At 43.0% G+C, this 19,799-nt stretch overlaps 1 protein-coding gene across 2 annotated transcripts in view; it reads right to left on the bottom strand.

The window, feature by feature from the left end:
- Positions 1–16,330, bottom strand: part of CERS6 (ceramide synthase 6) — a 321,027-nt gene extending 304,697 nt beyond the window's left edge. For both annotated transcript variants that reach the window (XM_039248790.1, XM_039248791.1), the window contains exon 1: positions 16,161–16,330. In XM_039248790.1, the coding sequence (XP_039104721.1) occupies positions 16,161–16,330 (170 nt within the window). The remainder of the gene's footprint in view (positions 1–16,160) is intronic.
- Positions 16,331–19,799: the final 3,469 nt, after the last annotated feature.

Genomic DNA, 19,799 nt, shown 5'->3' with positions numbered 1-19,799 from the left:
CTCTGCTTAACAACTATAATGTGTTCAAAAAAAATAAAAAGATGTAAAGATACTGTATTTGTGTCCCTTTATTAATGCCTATCCTTAGAAAACATTCTAAAGGGGGAATGAAAAGGGATATTTTGAGTATGGCTCTGTCACTTTCTCACATGCACTTCTCATTCCTTTCTAAATAATTTCTTTAATTAAACTTTATAACCAAATGCTAATCAGACTTTGCATGCAAATGCACACATTTATCCAAGCACGTGCACAAACTTAACAGAAAGATGGCTGGGGCGCCTGGGTGGCTTAGTCGGTTAAGCGTCCGACTTTCGCTTAGGTCATGATCTCGCGGTTCGTGGGTTCGAGCCCCGCGTCGGGCTCTGTGCTGTCAGCTCAGAGCCTGGAGCCTGTTTCAGAGTCTGTATCTCCCCCTCTCTCTGACCCTCCCCTGCTCACGCTGTCTCTCTCTCTCTCTCTCTCCTAGAAATAAATAAAAAATAAAAAAATAAAAATAAAAATAAAAAAAAGAAAGATGGTTCCGCATGCGGTGGCAAGAGCCAAAGTTCCTTCATAAGGAACCAATGACCTTAAGCAGAAAAACGGGTTCTGATGCATGGGTTAGCAATTAAAGTTGCCTTGGGAGGCAAACCACAAGAAACTCTTAAATGCAGAGAACAAACTGAGGGTGGATTGGGAGTGTGGGGGAGAGGGGAAAGTGGGTGATGGGCATGGAGGAGGGCACTTGTTGGGATAAGCACTGGGTGTTGTATGTAAGCCACTCTGACAATAAACTATATTTTTTTAAAAATGGAATTAAGGTGGGCCTTTTATCTTTACAATGCAAATGTTTCCCTCATTTATAAGAAATAGGTAAAAAAAATAATGAGTATTAGTACCAGTAACACTGTCCCAATATTGGGTACTGATAATGTTTCTTGGTCTGGGTTCTGATAGTAAGTACATGAGTGTATTATTCACTTTGTTGTAATAATCCAATAAACTGTACATGTGGGTGTACTTTCATGTGTGTTACAGAATAAAAAGTTTGTTTTAGGAAATAAAAAGCACTTTTCTAACAAAGCCATATGACTGCATGTTTGAGTGCTGGATTTACTAACGGGTATTTGCTGAACTAGGGGTCCACCAAGATGGAATTTTAAGCCAGAGTCAGGGTTTTATGCTCCCTTTCGTTGTGCACACATGGCAGAGTGCAGCTGTCTCCACAAATCTAAACACTAAAGACTGTGGTTAGTTTCACCTGCAAAAAAAAAAAAAAAATAAGTATAATCTGTGTCAACTCCCCAAATGTATCATCACACACTGTTAGCAGTCCCCATTCAGTGCAGCTTCCTGGCTCTTTTAGGATGGCTTTTAAAATAAGACAGTAAGAAGTTTCTAGTAGCTAAATGCACCCAATTAGGAAGAGCTTCAGATAAATCTGAAAGAACTGACATTCCTTCGATTTGACCCCTGAGTAAAGAATTAGACATTGGCTGGAAAATAGAATGGAGACTGATGGAGAGAAAGTCTAACCAGGTTGGCTCTATTTTTAATGGAACATGTGTATCATCTTCAACGATGAAAAGGGAAAACTGCTTGCCAAAGAATAACACACAGTATTCTACAATTGTGGAACCTAACCAATTTGATTTCTCTTTTATAATCAGAAAAAAAAAAAAACTCTAAAACCATGCAGTTATTTTTTAAAACAAAAAGAATATTTATTCCATATTATTTATTGCATATTTTGACACTAAAAAATTAAATGAAATTAGTCATGTATAAGCTGATCATGCTTACTAACTGTCCTTCTAAATGGATTTGGCCCAAACTTGCTATGGCCCCTGGGAAATACAGGGACTAACAGAACAGAGAAGGGTCTGAGCAAGAGAAAGAGGTGAACAGAAGATCAGGAAGCGCTAAGCAGAAAGGAGCTAGCAAGTTAAAAGGAGTGATAAGCTGTGGTAAATTGGTGACTAGTTTGGCCTCTGCCCGATCTTCCAAGGCTTAACTCTGCACCCAGGTTGTAAACAGGTCCGGACACAGCGATCCCGTCCGCCTGCTTACCTACCTCCAAGCGAGGCAATGTCTGAGCACTGGAATTTTTTTTTAACATTTCCCTTGTTCAACTCTTAAGGTATAATTCACAGCAGTATTTATTTCAGGAGTCCATTTATTTCAAATAAACCAGGCACCTAACACTAGCAAAAGGAAGCGTTACACAGTATAAAACTCAACAACACCATGAACATAAAATACATACACAGAAAACCACTTGACTGCCTGAGCGCTCCTTAGAAAGAACTGCTGGTTAAAAACCACCACCTGTACATCTATTTTTGTTCTCTTCCCCAGTCCCTGTACAATCCTGCAGGCAGCCATTTACATGTGGGTGGAAGTGGGAGGAAAACAAAAGCGAGCGTATGATCTCAGTGGTCCAGGAGAATCGTGCTCAGCAGGAAGCACCAGGCCAAGGGCTGGCCCTGGGGGTCTGCACCCTGAGTTCTGCCCTCTGGAGCTCCAACCCACACTTAACGGGGAGCCCTTTAATCACCTTTATAAACAAAGCCGTGGAATGTGGCCCACGGACAGCGGGCAGGCCGTGCATCTCAGTCACCGGGAAATCTTCTTCCCTCATTCACCCTCATTCACCCTCAGGGAGAGGCAAGGGAGCCATTCACCCCCATTCTAGCAAAAGGAAGCATTATACAGCGTAAAACTCAACAGCACCATGAACATAAAATACATACACAGAAAACCACTTGACTGCCTGAGCGCTCACTGACCCTCATGGACCCTCATTCCACCTCAGGAAGAGGCAAAGTAGCCACTATTACCGTGAAAACACCCCTGGCTGATGACCAGACCAGCACAGGTTTAACAGGGCCAACAATCAGGTGGGATGAACAACTGGATGGAGGCATTTCCTGGGACAGCCCCAGTTAAACTGAAACCGAGTGATCCCTGGACACCGGCCCTGTGGGAGTTCAGAGCAGCCAGGCTCTGCCAGGACGCCGGTGGATGGCACAGGGCAAGTCGCGGCATCTCTACAGGCTTCAGGGTCCCAATACATAAAATGGGAGGTGAAGATCTTCAGCGGGGCCAGAATTTCTCAAAGTGTGGTTTTCAGAACATCTGTGCCCTAAAACAGCATCTGGCAGTGGTGTTTCAAGAGGCTGGGGGAAGGGCTGGCGGTCAGAGCGGTGCGCCCTGGTGAGGAGGGGTGTTTTTACACTTTCCCAGTCTATGTTTAGAATTGGCTTCACATGGTGCTAATAAAAAGCAGAACCAACTTTTAGTCAATTTTGGGCTTTTTAAATCTAGAAGTATGGCACCTCCTTACTCCACGTACCCCCTAAATGTGTGCACCAGGGGCAGACTCTCTCACCACCATCCCCAACTTTGGTACATCACTGGTGTCCGACACACAATAGACTCATATATTTTTAAGTGAATGAGTTTTCAATTTCCTTTCTAAGTAGAAACTCTAAGGCTCTATTAAACTACTACTGAATTAAAATAGAAGCAGTTTTGGGTAATTTGTCATTCTACAGCATGGTGGTTTCATCTTTGCCTTACTTCCTCCTTTAAAATGCAAACCCACCACAAATGTCATATTTGATCATCCTAAAGATATCTTCTATCAATGCCTAAAAAAACCTAACAGGCTTGTTCAACGATTTACACACCAAAACTACGTAGGAATTATTTTTCAGCTACGCGGAGCTAACAAGGTGCCTGAAGTGGAAATCAGCTGCAAGTGCCTTCTGAATTAATTTAGGCAGGCGAGGTTAGCCATATTCACACCAATGGAAGTTAAAATCTGGGGTGGTTGTTTTCTCTTACAGAAAAAAATACATGTATTTAATATTTTTAAGCCCAGTTTGAATGTTTGCATTTTCATAAATACGATCCCAGGGATGCTAGACTGAATGGTTCTTCTAAGCATCAAATTAAGATAATCCACTAGACTTAAAATTCTGAAAGAAATTAATAATTAGTCTCAGGGTTTTCCTTTTTCTGGGAGGCTCTTATTAGAAAAAAAATATTTCTGAGCCATCTAAATATTAACATACAATCTCAGCAAAGTGTATTACAGGAATGTGCGGTGGACAAAGCCCAGTTCTTCACTAAGTTGCTAAGGGTTGTTTTCTGCTGACTACAATAGGAAAAATCAGAATTTTCCTTGCAGAGGAAGAAAGAGAGAGAGACCAGGACAGAGAGAGAGGAGGAGAAAATAACAGGGAAAGTAAAACCCAAACAGTAAAAAGCAGGAATGAGGTCTATCATACATGTTCATAACATAAAGGTCATGCCAGCAAAGGGGTTCAGGAATCTTACTTTTTTTTAAATTTTTAAATGTTTATTTTTGGAGAGAGAGACAGAATGTGAGTGGGGGAAGGGCAGAGAGAGACAGAGACACAGAATCCAAAGCAGATTTCAGGCTCCAAGCTGTCAGCACATAGCCGGATGCAGGGCTCAAACCCAGAAGCCATGAGATTATGACCTGAGCTGAAGTTGGATGCTCAACCGACTGAGCTACCTGAGCTGAAGTCAGATGCTCAACTGACTGAGCTACCTGAGCTGAAGTCAGATGCTCAACCGACTGAGCTACCCAGCACCCCAAGGGTTTCAGAATTCTAATGATAAAGCCTCATTTCTGGAAATCAGGGTTCCAACAATCAATCAGAAAGTGTTTCGGGGGTAGGGGGAGGCAGGACACGTGTGTGCACAATGAACAAACCTAAAGAACCAGGAAAAACTACTTCCATAAACTAGGCATGGCTCTAAACACAGTGCATGCATTATCTCATCTAATCCTCACATCGATCCTAGGAGTTGGAAACAGCATGGAGAAATAAAGTAATTTGTTCCTAGATCTGCAGCTTTAAGTGGAATGGCCAGAATTCAGCCCAAGTCCTCAAATCAATAGAAATGGCCAAATTGATGTTTGCCATTACTAGTATCTGAATACTCAATCAATTTTCCCTTGAGTCTATGCGCAATAAAAAAGGACCGTTGGGGCCAGATGGGGCAGGAGGAGTTGGACTGGCATACTTACATAAGGCATCTCTCCCATGAAAGGCAGCTTCCTGTGAAAACTCTAACCAGAGGAAGACCATCTTCCAGGGCCTTCTCCAAAGGCAAAGCCTCCCGAGAAAGCTTCACACTCCCAAGTGTACAAAGCTGCCCAGCACCTGTCTAAAATTCTACCATTAGAAATAGTTTCCTGCCACCAAATACAAGCAAATCTCTGGCCTAAAATCCACATCAATATTAACAGTTGAGAAGAAAAGGCTGAGAAGCATTCTCCTCCCTAAAGAGGAATAGTGCTGATAGGATTAGGGCTTCGATGCCTGTATAAAACTCTAAATAATTACTCTTCAACAGAACATGTAAATCCTCCAGTTTCAGGATCACATATATAAACAGGTACTACTGCCCCCACAAACTGCACTCTCTCCTTATCTCTCAACCCCCCCAACATAGCTAACGCATTAAATCACATATCAGAACATTACTTCTAAGTAGGTACTAAATACTCTTTAACTGGTATCAAGTATTTTTTTACACAATATGTATTTTTAAGAACCAGTGTTTACTGAGTCCCCTTTAAAGAGATTTTTCACAGTCCTCCAATAGCACAAAGTAGGTATATTCCCCATTTTACAACTGAAGACCTCAAATTTCAGACAGTATGCTACTACTACATAGATGATAAAGGGCAGTGTGTGCATTTTAACGCAAGTTTCAGTCTTTGTGATATCTCATCTATTTTCCTTTAAATTCTAGGAATCAGGAATATACATTTGTAATTGACTGCAAAAAATGTACAAAACAGTAACAATTTATACGTACTGTCACCCTTGAGTCTACCCACATACTCAAACACACCCTCTGACACACAAAGCCTTTATATTCTCTTAATCTCCATATTGCCTCAGGGACTGATTGCTTGGTTCTCAATTTCCCTTCACTCAAGCTATTGTGTCCAAAACTGCCACTCTGCAGTAAACCACCAAGTCACTTTATTCTGCTTTGAAATGGTGATCTATTAAGACAAGATCTAGAGAACCACTTAAACTAGCTGGCAGCTTTTACTCCGATACTTGCCAAAGTGTCCCTAGGCAAGACTTTAAATGGTTTTCTCTATCTCCTCCCCCCGCCCCTCCCTTAACACTGCTCCTGTGCTCTGAAGATCTCCTTGTGTTTTTAAAGGTACCAATGATGAGAAGAAAGAAAGGGGAGGAGAGAGGGAGAAAGACCAAAAGAAAGAGGAGGGGAGAGACAATCTCAATCACAGCTTCAGGACAGCAACAATAGCTTTGTAACCTGAAAACCTCAAAGATAAGATGTGACATTTATGTAGACCCTGGCAAGTCACAAACAAATGTTATTCTTTGGTCACTGTGTGAACGACCTTACCTAGTAAAGGAATGAATGCATCCTTCCTGTAATGAAAAACCATCTGTGTATCTCTAACTGCACCCCTGCTAAAACAACCCACACAGTCCAATTCTGAGGTAATAAAAGCAACAGTAGGAACGGGAAGCAGGAGTGGTTCAAGAGAAGTCCATTTTGAAGGCTAGTAGTGAGGGAAAAAAATGTTCTCCTTAAAAAAAAAATACCCCAAATATTCTCAGAGACAAATTATGGGAAGCAGAGTTTTGTACAAAATGACCAAACATTAGCATAAACTTTGAAAATTACTTCTTAATAGTATGAACCTGGCAATGCTTCCTACCAATGACCGTATAGTACACAGCATTTGAGTAAAATCATGTTCAGATTTTTGAGTATCTAAATCATGTGCTTTACAAAACAGGTGTAAATTTATTTATTTATTTATTTTTAAGTAGGCTTCATTTTCAGCGCAGAGCCCAATGCAGGGCTTGAACTCACGACCCTGAGATCAAGACCTGAGCTGAGATCACGAGTCAGATGCATAACCAACTAAGCCCTCCCCCCTTCCCCGGGCACCTCTAAAATGGGGGTGAATTTAAACTGCAAGAGAAGAGTGTCAGATCTGATCTTCCACAGAAAAGCTTCCATAGGATATATCTGTGGCCCAGGCCACTTGCCTTACTAGAATTTTATCCTTTCATCCTGGTTTGCTTTAAGAAGATTGTGAACTCACTGGGATGCCTTTAATCTTAGGGCTGGATCCTCTGAACCTGTGCAGTAGGCTTTTCTAAAGACACCGTATTCACTCCTGTACCTGCCAATTTACTACTATTAAATTGTCATATTAACACACAGACTGAAGAAGTTGTTTGGTTGAAGCACCTTTCCAAAAGGCCGAGGGTATGTAAGAGCTCTCTGGACTTTACCCTCCCTTCCATCACCCCTTACCTCCTACCAAGCCATTCCAGATGATTCTGGAGAGAAGGGCTCTCCTAGACCACAAAGAGCGTATGTATTTTAAAAGAAAACAAACACAGAAACAAAATGGTGCTTGATGGAACTGAGATCAAGAGGACTGGAAATCTGTCAAACCTAGAAAACGCAACCAGTTATTTCTAGTAAGTGACTTCTTTAAATCAGCGAATCCTTACATTTTTATTATTTTTAGTTGTGGTAAAATACACATAACATAAAATTTACCATCTTAACCATCGGTAAGTGTACAGTTTCACTAAGTACATTCACATGGGGCAGCCATCACCGCCAATCGAATCAGTCTCCAGAACTCCTTTCATCTTGCAAAAACAAAAACTCTAGACCCATGAAACATTACCTCGTCATCTCTGCCTCCCTTCAGCCCCTGGCAACCATTCTATTTTCTGTCTCTATAAATCTGACTACCCCAGGTCCTTCATATAAGTGTAATCATACACTGTTTGTCTTTGTGTGACTGGTTTATTCCACTTAGGTTAACGTCCTTGAAGCTCAGCCACACCGTAGCATGTGTCAGAATTCATTTTTAAGGCCGAATGATATTTGATTGAATGTATGTACCACATTTCGTTTATCCATTCATCCCTCAATGGACACCAGGGTTGTTTCCACCTTTTGGCTACTGTGAATAATGTTGCTAGGAATATAAGTGTGCAAATCAATATCTCTTTGAAACTCTGATTTCAATTCTTTGGGGGCATATACCAGAAGTGGAATTATATGGTAATTCTACTTTTAATTTTCTGAGGACATTCCATATTGTTTTCTATAGTAGCTGTACAGTTCATGTTCCCAACAAAAATGCACAGGGTTCTAATTCCTCTATATCCTCACCAACACTTATCTTCTTTTCTTTCCTTTTTAAATTTTTTTCTTGATAGTGGCCATCCTAACGGGTGCGAGGTGGTATCTCACTGTGGTTTTGATCTGTATTTCCCTAACGATTAGTGTCTAATAAGTCGCTTTAAACTAAAAGTTCAGAGAAACAATTTAAGAGTTTAGCTCTATCTCTGAGTTTTCCTTAATAAAAAACCCATTCTTTCTTAATCCTTCAAACTTCCTCCCAGCCATTTCTTTCTGCCTCATTCTCCATAAGAAAGTCAGGATATTATCCCACTTCATCCTCTTCACTGCATCCCTTCCACTCTGTAGAATCTGAGAAGCTTCCTGCCTGATGAGGAATACTCAGGTTGTGGCCGAGAGGCTGAAAGCAGAAAGAAATAAAAGAGTGTAAACAAGACCATTCTGCATTAAAAACAAAACAAAGGCCACTACTTTCCTACCAAAAAAGTTGGAAGGCTCATCCCAATAAGAAAATATAAATGAATTCACAGAAAGTGAAATACAAATGATTAGTAAATATTTGAAATAACAACATAAAAACATACAACGGTAGTTTTTTTTCAACTGGCAAAGCAAAAATTTCCTCAAATGATGATAAGTTTGGATGCTGATAAGGAAGCGCAAATGGATATATTTTTTCTGGGCACCAATCTGGCTGTTTGTATCTAGCAAGAACACTAAAATATTTACCATTTTGGGCTTAGAAATGCCACTTCTAAGTAACATTCCTTAGGAGGTCATCAGGAGTTGAATGCTTTATATACACAAACTGGAAATAGCCTATATGTCCAACAACAATATGGACACTAGTTAAAGAAATTGTGGTAAGATACACAACGTGATATCGCCTGCTTAGGACTTTCTTGTTCTCGCTCTCTCTGTCTCTCGTTCTCTCTCTCTCTCCCCCCCCTTCCTCCCTCCCTCTTCCCCCTCCTCACTCTTTAAAATAAAATTTTTAAAAAATTTAAGAAAATTTTAAAAATCACCAAAATTACTAAGTGATCAAGAAACCTGGTTCCAAATGCTCATCTTGCTATTTTAAGCTATGGTGAGGTAGGCATATTTCCTAAATTCTCAATTCTTAGTGTCATCTGTAAAACATTGGGAAAATTATTATCTACCTCACAGGGTTTAGGAAAGGATTAAAAGTAGACTATGTAAGGTAAGAAACCCATATTATGAAATACATATTAGTTGCTATTACTACTTTCAAAATTAAAATTAAAAAGTTATTCATTAAAAACTGCAGTCATTCTAAATAGTCAAACACAAGAAAACAAAAATGGTGAGCACCAAGTCATAGCTTTGGACTGTGGGCCTAGCAGTCAATCCTCCATAGCAGGAGCCACCCCAAAAAAGTGCTGTGAAAATTACCATTTTATGTTCAGTCAAGCCGAAGCAAAGGTGTATGAAGTCAATGAAGATTATGATAGCAGGTAAGAATGACGACAAAAGAGTTTGTGATATTGTTTTTTTAAAGGGGAGGGTAAAATACCAAAGGAAAAAATCTTAGGAATAAAGGTTCTCAGGGCATCGCTAGTATAGAAGCATCCTTGTCCTACAAGAGGCCATCTTGTTTACTTATTTTTATAAATAATTTTTTTTTTTTTTTTTTTTTTTAAGAGGGGCTCCTGGGTGGCTGAGTTGGTTGAGAGTTCCACTTCGGCTCAGATCATGATCTCTCAGTTCATGGATTCGCAGCCCACGGTCAGACTCTGTGCTACCAACTCAGAGGCTGGAGCCTACTTCAGATCCTGCGTCTCCCTCTCTCTCTGCCCCTTCCGCCACTCATTCTCTGTCTCTCTCTCACAAAAATAAGTAAACATTAAAAAATTTTTAACAACTAGTTACTGGCAAACAAAATATGGAACCCCAATATCCTGACTCAAAAGTGTCTAAGAAATGAACTGAGCAAAAGAAGGTGGAAGTCGGGGAAAACTAACATTTTGAGAGTCATGACTCTAAGAAAATCTAGCTTGGCCTGGTGATATAAAAAGGAATCTAAGCACATGTAATATGTACTAAACTTTTAACAATCTTCTATATACAAAATGGTCCTAGATTCTCATCCTCACCAACAAAGTGTGAATAAAGTCTGAAGACCATGCAGAGATCTCTCATTAAGCCATGGGACAGGTCTGCTGATGGAATAAATTCACCTTAAACCTCATTTCCTTTCCACTGACACCTGCCTTTCCTCATCACAGAAGAGAAACCACTTATAAACTAGGATCCAGCAGACAATAATCTAACCTTGTCCATGAAGAATTCAGATACTTTCAGCAGTAAAGTCATAAGTGAACTCAAAGTGCTAGTGTCATTAATCCTTGATGGCATTAAATCATTTGTAATAATTTGAAATTATTTTACCTGCTCTCCTCACCATTCTAAGGCACTGTCCATTAAGAGTAACGTGATGCCTTTTATCCATAAATCAATCTACTACAAATAGCTAAAGGATTACACTCTACAAATGCAAACCTTTTATTCTGCAAGATGAGAAAACTGTACTACAGGTCTGTGAAGATAGTCCCTTTGATTTCAGTTTGTTTTCCAACAAAGCATCCATTGTAATCCAATTTTCCTTTCCCAGTCACAAATTGTAGGGGGCAACCTATTACTTCTGACCCCAACTCTTGCCTCTAACATCAGTCCAGCAAAGCAGGTATCCATAGTTTTAACCTGAATCACACCATATTCAACAAGCAAAACAGGTACATTTAGAGAGTTAAATGTCCAAGACTGACTGCATGAGAAAAAATTTTCATATGCAAACTGTTATCAAATACTCTGTCTTGGTCCATTCAGGCAGCTAGATAAAAATGCTATAGGCTGGATGGCTTAGAAACAACAGAAATTTGTTTTTCGAAGCTTTGGAGACTGGGAAGTCCAAGATCAAGGCACTAGCAGATTGGGTATCTGGTGAGAATAATCCAGGTTCACAGAGAGCCAGTTTTTATTCTGTCCTCATACGGTTGAAGAGCAAGGAGCTCTCTGGAGCCTCTTTTATAAGGGCACTAACCCTATTTGCCAAGGCTTCACCCTCATGGCCTCATCACCTCCCAAAGTCTCCACCTCCTAATACCATCACCTTGGCGTTTGGAACATATTAATTTGGAGGGAGCAGAAACATCAGTCCACTGCAAACTTTCAAAATATATCAGAAGACATCCAGTCTCTTCATTACAAGGGACATTATAGAAACAACCTTCAGAAATCAAAATTGCCTGACACTCTGCTTTTTCCTGGCCGGACATTAACTCACACCTCCCCTCACTCCTCTAACCAGCAGGTCAGGGATACTTTCTCATTCATATCCCTTCCCCTCACTCACCCCCTCTCTCCTCTTCCAGGACCTCACGCAGTGCTGCTAGCAAGGCAAAGACTAAGTAAATCCACAGGAAAAAGCCCACTGGCCAGACATTCCCTCTGAACTACTGAGACTCTTGTTCCTTGAAGGTTTGAGGGCAGCAGGCCACTTAAATGAGCCAGGCAGGACTGGTGTCCGCCTCCTGAAAAATGACAGTTCTCTCCTATAGCTGGGCACTCTGAGAGCCAACCTGACAGGAATGAGTTTCTCATTCCTTATCTGGTCATCACGCGAAGTGTCAGGCCGACTCTAGGGTCCGCCTAAATTAGGTCTGAGGAAAGAAAGCAACTGATTTCCCTGTAGAATCTTCTCTATTGATTATCCTGAAATATTGTAGCCTCTTGGAGCACAAATGATAATAGTCCAAAGAATTCTTTTCATTCAAATCATAATTTAAGGGGCGCCTGGGTGGCTTAGTCGGTTAAGCATCCGACTTTCGCTTAGGTCATGATCTCACGGTTCGTGGGTTCGAGCCCCGCGTCGGGCTCTGTGCTGACTGCCAGCTCAGAGCCTGGAGCCGGCTTCAGTCTGTGACTCCCTCTCTCTCTGACCCTCCCCTGCTCACGCTGTCTCTCTCTCTCTTAGAAATAAATAAAACATTTAAAAAAATCATAATTTAAAAATACAAGAAACAAAACCATTGGCTAAAATGCTTGTATGAAAAAAAATCTCTTTATTCTTAGATGACTAATTTCTACCTGCAAAAAATGACTTTTAGCCAGCTCAGAGTTTCATTAGATAACACATTTTTAAAAACTGAATCGGGAAGAAGCATTTATTATAATTCCAGAGAATGGCTAAGCCTAAACAAGCATTAAATCAAGAAAATTCATAAAATATATGATAATACTACGTTATTAAATAACATTTCGGTCATGGTAAGCACTGAGTAACATGTAGAACTGTTGAATCACAGGGGTGCCTGGGTGGCTCAGTCGGTTAAGCATCTGACTTCGGCTCAGGTCATGATCTCACAGTTCGTGGGTTCAAGCCCTGCGTTGGGCTCTGTGCTGACAGCTAGTTCAGAGCCTGGAGCCTCCTTCACGTTCTGTGTCTCCCTCTCTCTCTGTGTCTCCCTCTCTCTCTGATCCTTCCTGCTCACGCTGTGTCTCCTCTCTCTCTCAGAAATAAATTAAAAAACCAAACAAAAAAAGAACTGTAGAACAGTTGAATCACTATACGGTACACCTGAAACTAATATAACAGTTTGTTAACTATACAGAAATTAATTTAACTTAAAATAATAAATATTATTTTGTTCCTTGTCAACAAGCAAACAACATAATATAATGGTATACCCTACAATCTTCATTCTAGGAGAAACCATTAAGTTTTTTTGGTGGGGCTTTTTGGCTTTTTTTGTTTTTTTTAAACAACAGGTGTTTTACTTTGTCAATCAAGTATTATCTATAATGGCATTTCTGGTCCTATCTTGGTTTTAAGTACGGGGGCAATGCTAAAAACCACCCAGCTTTGGACTATTCACAGAATCAGCCAAAAGTCACTGAATGTAGGCTGCTCCGTTTTTAACCAACCATGCTGAGTGTCCATATTGTTGCCCATATGGTACTATAATGCGGTATCGTTCTGGCCACCGGTGCCTCCACTGTCAACACCCCGACAGTGGAGTGCAAACAAAAAAATAAACCTGTTCAATGGAGCAAAGCTCAATCCACTCTATTCCTTAGTGTTTCTCTTTATAGAGAGAAAACATAAGTCTGAGGACAATGTATTCAAATTCACAATTTGGCCCTCAACAGTGCATGACAGACCTCATTTAATAATCAGGTATTTCACAGATATGTTTTCAGCTTTGAAATAAATAACAAGAGAAGTATAAAAAGAATATAATAGAATCCTGAAAAATAAAAAGGAAAAGTAAACTTTTAATATTTATTTATTTATTTATTTATGTAAGTAATCCCTACACCCAACATGGGGCTCAAACTCACGACCCCAAGATCAAGTGTTGCATGCTCCTCTGGCTGAACCATCCAGGTGCTCCAAAAATGAAAAATAAATTTTTAAAAAAGGAACAGAATCCAGAAGCAATTATTTCTATTACAAAAGCATTTCATTTTGTAAAGAGACTCACAACAGGCTTCTTTAAGTCATGCTACACAATACAGAATACAGCAAAATAATGATTTAAGTACACCAAGTTAGAAGGGTACTAGGGTACTGAAAGTGAATCATTATCATTGATAACAATATCAGCTGATTCAAATTCAGGCCCTTGGTAGATGCTGAGATGAAGGCCCCAAACTGGATGCCAGAATGGGCTCCTTAGGTGTTAGAGGAGGAGAAACATGCACTACTTGTAATTCTGGATGCAACTATACACTTGGGTTTTCAGGGAATTGGGAGTCTGAATGGTTAAAAACAGGGCTGTCACCACTGTAAGAAATAAAGTAGACACCCTTCCAAAAGTCACTATACCATCCTGGGGTATGTGGACCATACTGGACTATTATTCTGAATATTAATCACAAACTTTCAGTTTTCCATGCAGGCTGTGAATTTCACTTCGACTTGAATCAATGGCCTTAAAGTAACTGAAAAACTTTGCCTAGCAATATGAGAACATTTGCCGTGACTGATAGTTGAAAGCAGTTGATCGTTTTGTACAAACTCTAAGTCCAGTAGTGGGATGACACAAACGAAGAAAATAATATTCAGGAAGAGGAATAACAATCTTCCAGTTTTCAACTTAAATTACATTCATTTTGGTTTTTTAAAGCAGAGAAAGTTTACGTACAAAACTAAATTTACTTTTTTCCAATCTAAAGAACAGCTTGGAGTCAGCTTTCTGCATATAGGTCATTAGCTGACATGCTTTTGTTATCCAAAGCCTTAAGACTACACACCTCTCTCAAATGCATTAGCAGACTACAAGTGAGCCCCGCCAGAATTGATCAGATGTTCTTGGGCAAATTGTGTGTGCAGCCCCTAAGGGGGCTCTACTCTGTATCAAGACAGAAGCTCCTGCTGTTCCTGAGAGGCTGTTTTTGAAGAGATCACAAAGTCAGATAAGAGTTTCTATTTTCTGTAAGTAAAAATTTGCTGTAGAAGCAACTCCAAACCTACAAACACACCCACTTTTTCACAATAAGCCTCAGCGCTAGGTAGATCAATGAAGTATCCGCACTGGATTTCAATCATTTAAAAATAGGTCTTTAAATCTGTTCCTTTGTGCATTTCAATCTCTGCATGGGAACCGCCAACTTGGTTCACAAGCAACAATACTGCCCACTGAAAAATACACCTTCCTTAAACAAAAAGATACTTTTTGTTCCGTGAAGCTTTTTCTGCTGCCATATCCAGCAACAAATGACTTTAAAAGACAGATTCTGCCATCCTCAAGGGTGGTGTTAGGCAAACAGAAACAGCAAACAAAATAACAGCAAAAGCTTAACAAACAAAACCAAGGTGAGTTGGGGGTAGGAGAAGGGTGGCGGAGTGGACGTGAGAAATGGGACTATAAACTCCAGGATCTGAGAAATTCAGCCTTCACCGATGAATGGGGGGCGGAGAGACGAGAGGAAGGGGAGGCGAGGTTTTCAGTAGAGGAAAACAAGTATGTGCCGCTGTCCTGGTTTTGTTTCAATAGCACCCGGAGACTGCACAGCACGCACAATCGAGTTTTGTGACTAAGACGGATTCACTGAGAGTAACACAAGTTTGTTCATGACACAATGGAGCTCAACTCAACCAAATTGGGAAATTATACAAACGATAAATAACCATTCCTTAAAATGTTCTAAGTGCGTTTGGCACAAAAGTTTACGGTTATTCGCAGGAAGCATCTATCAATTTAATATCACCACGTTGCAGGCTGTGCACCCGTTCTGTCATAGCCTCTTTTAAGAAAACCGCTAATCACCCGGAGTGCTGGAAGCCTAAAAACTATGGTCATCTGTCTCCTAGGACTGTGGGCCTGATAGTGTCTCCGGTAGAAACCAAATAGCGGCCAGAAGCCGAGGAGTCCCAGGCGAATTCTTCTGAAACACAGTCCAGTCCCGACAATCCACGTGCCGGAGTGAAAGCACTGGAGGTGTGTGCGCGGTCCCTCCGCCCTCCGGGCCGCGCGTCCGCAGCGCTCCAGGCTGTCAGGTGGGTGGCGACGAGCCTCGGCGGGGAAGCCCTGCCCTGCAGCGCGGCCGCCCGCGGGAAGGACAGGGACCAGCCCCGCCGAGCGCGCCGCGTCCCGAGGCCGCCAGGCGCTCACCTTTGTTCGCCTGCGCTCGCAGCCGGGAGAGAGCGCGGCCCAGGAGTGCGGGGGGCGACCCCAACGCTCGGCGGCCCCTCCCTGGCGCCCCGGAGGAAATCCGTAGGCTAGCCAGATCCTCCCCGACTCCCCGAACGGCAGCCGGGCTGAAGGGTCAACAACCCCTTCCCGAACACAAAGGTTGGAGACGCGAGCGCGAGCGCTGGGGGCGCGGGTGCGTGCGCCACGGAGCACGCGAGTGTGCGTGTGCGCGCGAATGTGCGCGCGCGGATGCGTGTGCGTGTGTGTGAGAGAGTGTGTGAAGGGGGAGGGGAGGAGCGCTCCAGCCCCTCTTACCTCTCGAAGATGAGCCGCACCATGAAGATGCAGAAGGCCACGGGGAAGGCAAGATAGAGGTCCTCAGCCTGCGGGAAGGTGGCCTCCTCCGTGTTCTTCAGGTCCGCCCAGGTGACATTGTGTGGGAGCCAAAACCGCTCGTTCCAGAACCAGGCTAAGATCCCTGCCATCTTGCTTTGTCCACTCCTGTCGTGGGCTCCCGCGGCCCGCCGAGCTTTCCGCCGCCCAGGGCGCCGGGGGATGCGCGCGCGGCTGGCCCGAGCCTGTGCCGCCGCGGCCGCCTCCGCCTCCGCGACCGCTGCTCTCGAAGGCTCGCGGCGAGCCCCGCTTCTCTCCTCCCTCTGGCCGCGCTGGGGAAAGGAGCCGCCTCGCCCGTCACATGGCAGCCCGGACCGCCCGTGCTGATTGGCTCGCCCACGCGTCAAGCAGGCAGGCACACGCGGCCAGCTCGCCCACGCCCGGAGGGTAGGGCGCAGCCGCTGCGCCCTGGGCGCAGGATCCCGGCGCAGGAGTGTGCTGGCCGGTCCTGCGCTCGCCGCGCTCCGGCTCCGCGCGTAGCACCGAGACCTGAGGCGGGCGCCCCCGAATCCGTCCTAGCCAACCGGCTTGCTCGCACATGCTCAGAACGCCGGTTCCTGCCCCCACTGGAGTTACAGGGGTCTCGGTCCGCTTCGCGCGCGCGTACAGGCGGTGGGGGAGCAGGTAGGGGCCAGGGCCGATCTTCTGAACCACCCCCTGCATTGAGAGAGAACAGCAAATGAAGTACGGAGCTCAGTGGGGCAAAGGAGGAAGAAGGAAGAAGTAGCGGAGGAGTCGTGCACTCCCGCGCTTAGAGGGGCAGGTGCAGGGTGAAAATCAGGAACTGGGGACGTATGGTTTGGCAAAAGCCTCTGCCTCTACCTCAGCCCTGCCTTTTCCCCATCGCCGACCTTCGGACCTCTTTCACTACTTCTCATTACCACACCAGTTCCCCCAGGGAACAGGACCCTCTATTTTAATTCACGAGGTGGTGGGTGAAATTAGGGACTTACGTACTATTTGCTAATGAGGATGAAAATGAGGATGATGATTCTGTGAAACTGCCACTCTAAATGCCACCAGACCACGTTTTGGCGTCACAGATCAGTAGGGAGAACCTCCACGCTGCTGTTTAAAAGGCTTATTATTTCTACTTTTTGAATCTGAAACCTTAATGTGTTAGGTCTGTAAGGCCTAACCCAGGCACCTTCACTTCCACAGGACATTTCCTCATTGATACGGTGAGCCATGTGTGGGTCAGTTCAGTGGTCCGTGCAAACCTGGCTCTAGGGGAATTTTGTTCATTTTTCTCACAATCATTCCTTTTCTGCCTGGTTCTGTCAGCAAGATACTTTCGAGAGGCATATAAACAGGCCCTTAACACACACTTCTTTATTCTCTCTGCCCCACCAACCTCCACCATCTTTTAACTCCCCCCCCCCTTTTTTAAGCAAAACTCTGCAGAATTGCCTATATTTATTTCTTCCAATTTCTCTCCCCTCCATTCTCTTTTGAACTTCTGTTTGGGCATTTGCCCCCCTCTACTGCACTGAACTGCTCAAGGTCTCCAATGATCTCCATGCTGCTAAACCCAAAGGTCAGTTCTCAACACCTCTGTCAGCAACATTTTGGCCAAGTCCCTGCCTCTCAAAACACCTTCTTGTCTTGGCTTCCAGAAACCAGATTCTTCTAGTTTTCCTTCTACTTTATGGTCACATATGCTGAGTCTGCTTTTTGGTCTCCTCGCCTTCCTAACCCCTTAAAGTGGAATGAGCTAGAAGTCAGCCTTTTGTCCCCTTCACTTTTCTATCTACATTCATTCCCTTGGTGTTCTAACCCAGTCCCATGGCCTTTAATGTCACACTGATGGCTCCCAATTTATCCCTCTAACCATGAACTTTTCCTTGAACTTCAGTCTCCTAAATCCACCATCAATTCAACAACTCCGCTTAGATGTCTGACAGCCATTTCCTGTCCAAACTACTAACGTTCCCTCTAAATTTTTTTTTCCTTCTATCATCTTGGCTCAGGCCAAAAACCTGGAATCATCTTCTTAATGATTGATTTCTGATTTCCTCAGATGTTCTTCCTTATCCATAATAGGTTCTGTCAGCTCCATCTTTAAACTAGAATCACACCATCTCTCACCACCTCTTCTTCTGCCGTCTTTATCCAAACAATCAACACTTGCCACCTGAGTTGCCCCGGCTTCAGCTCTTGTCCCTGTATAGTCTACTCTCAGCCAGAGTGCCCCTGTTGAAGTAGAAGTCAGCTCATTTCTCTGCTTAAAGCCCTACTTCTTCTCCATCCCTCTCCAAGTGAAAGCCAAAGTCATTTCAGTGCTTTGAGATATTTAGCTCCATATTATCTCTGCATCTATTCTCTTCTCTCTCAACTCCTTTTCCCTTACTCTTTGGAACTCTTTAAGGTGATGCTTAGTCACTCTGTCTCCCTGGCCTTCTTGGAAAAACATTCAGCATGCCTTAATACCTGTGCACTTGATTTTCTCTATCTCTGCAGCTCACTCCCTCACCCCCAGATATCCATACCTGCTCTTGCTATAATGTCACTGGCTTTGTGAAGTTTTTCCTGGGCACCCTACTTAACATACAATACTCATTCCCCACTTGGCTCTTCCTGTCTATCTTTCCTGCTTTGTTTTCCTCCAAAGCATTTATCAGTATCTAACATAATATATATTTTACTTATTTCTTTACTAATCACACACACACACACATTAAAATGTAAGCTTCAACAAATTAAAGATTTGTACCTATCGCTATTTTACCCCTAGCCCTTAAAATAGTGCCCAGCACATAGTGAGTATTCAATAAATTATTGAATTAATGAATCAGTATTACTCAATCTCGCACAAATCCTTTCTAGGAGAAGAAAAAAATCCGAGTAAATAATTGAATTAAATATGTATATACTCCTGTGAAGAATAGTGTGAACATAGAGATGGGATTAATCAAGTCTGGAGTAGTGTAGGAGGGGTGTACTTGAAGTGAGTTTCCATCAAGGAGTAGATATCACGGTCCCCACCTGAGACCGTGCAGCCAGCTCCTCAGTGTTACTGATGTTCCCCCAGGATGATGCCTTGGCGTCAACTGCATCCATGTAGGCCATAGAGAGGGGATTTGCTAAGGTCTCTTATCACCTTTGTGGCAGAAGATCAGGTCATGGTGGAGCCTGGTCTGCTGAGCCAGAGAGACTCCCTCCATGGCTTGCCTCTGGTCCTTCGTGTCACTCTCATCTATCACCTGATAGTATCTTTCCTTCTACCTAGGACCCCTCTGCTGTCCAGCAGTTCTGCTGCATCCTCAAGCATGTACAAGAGGAAGTGCTGGTAAGTTAACCCTGAAGCCCAAACTTTGACCAAGGACAATAGAATCTAGTGGATCAACTTTTACTCCTTTCCCTCCCCTCCCCATGGCACACACACAGTAACTTCACACAGCCTCTCTGAAAATACCCTGTGATACAAACCAATCCGCTTATTTCAAATCTGTGGCCAGCTCAGTAATCCACTCCCTTATGTTTCCTTTGTCTCTTTCTCTTACTCTCCTTTCCCCTCACTCTGATTCACTGAAATTACACTTCCCCAGAACTGTTCTTTTT

The sequence above is a fragment of the Hyaena hyaena genome, unplaced genomic scaffold (assembly GCF_003009895.1).
Source record: "Hyaena hyaena isolate Hyena2069 unplaced genomic scaffold, ASM300989v1 scaffold_317, whole genome shotgun sequence".
NCBI lineage: Eukaryota > Metazoa > Chordata > Mammalia > Carnivora > Hyaenidae > Hyaena > Hyaena hyaena.
This window is presented reverse-complemented; position numbering and strand designations above follow the sequence as displayed.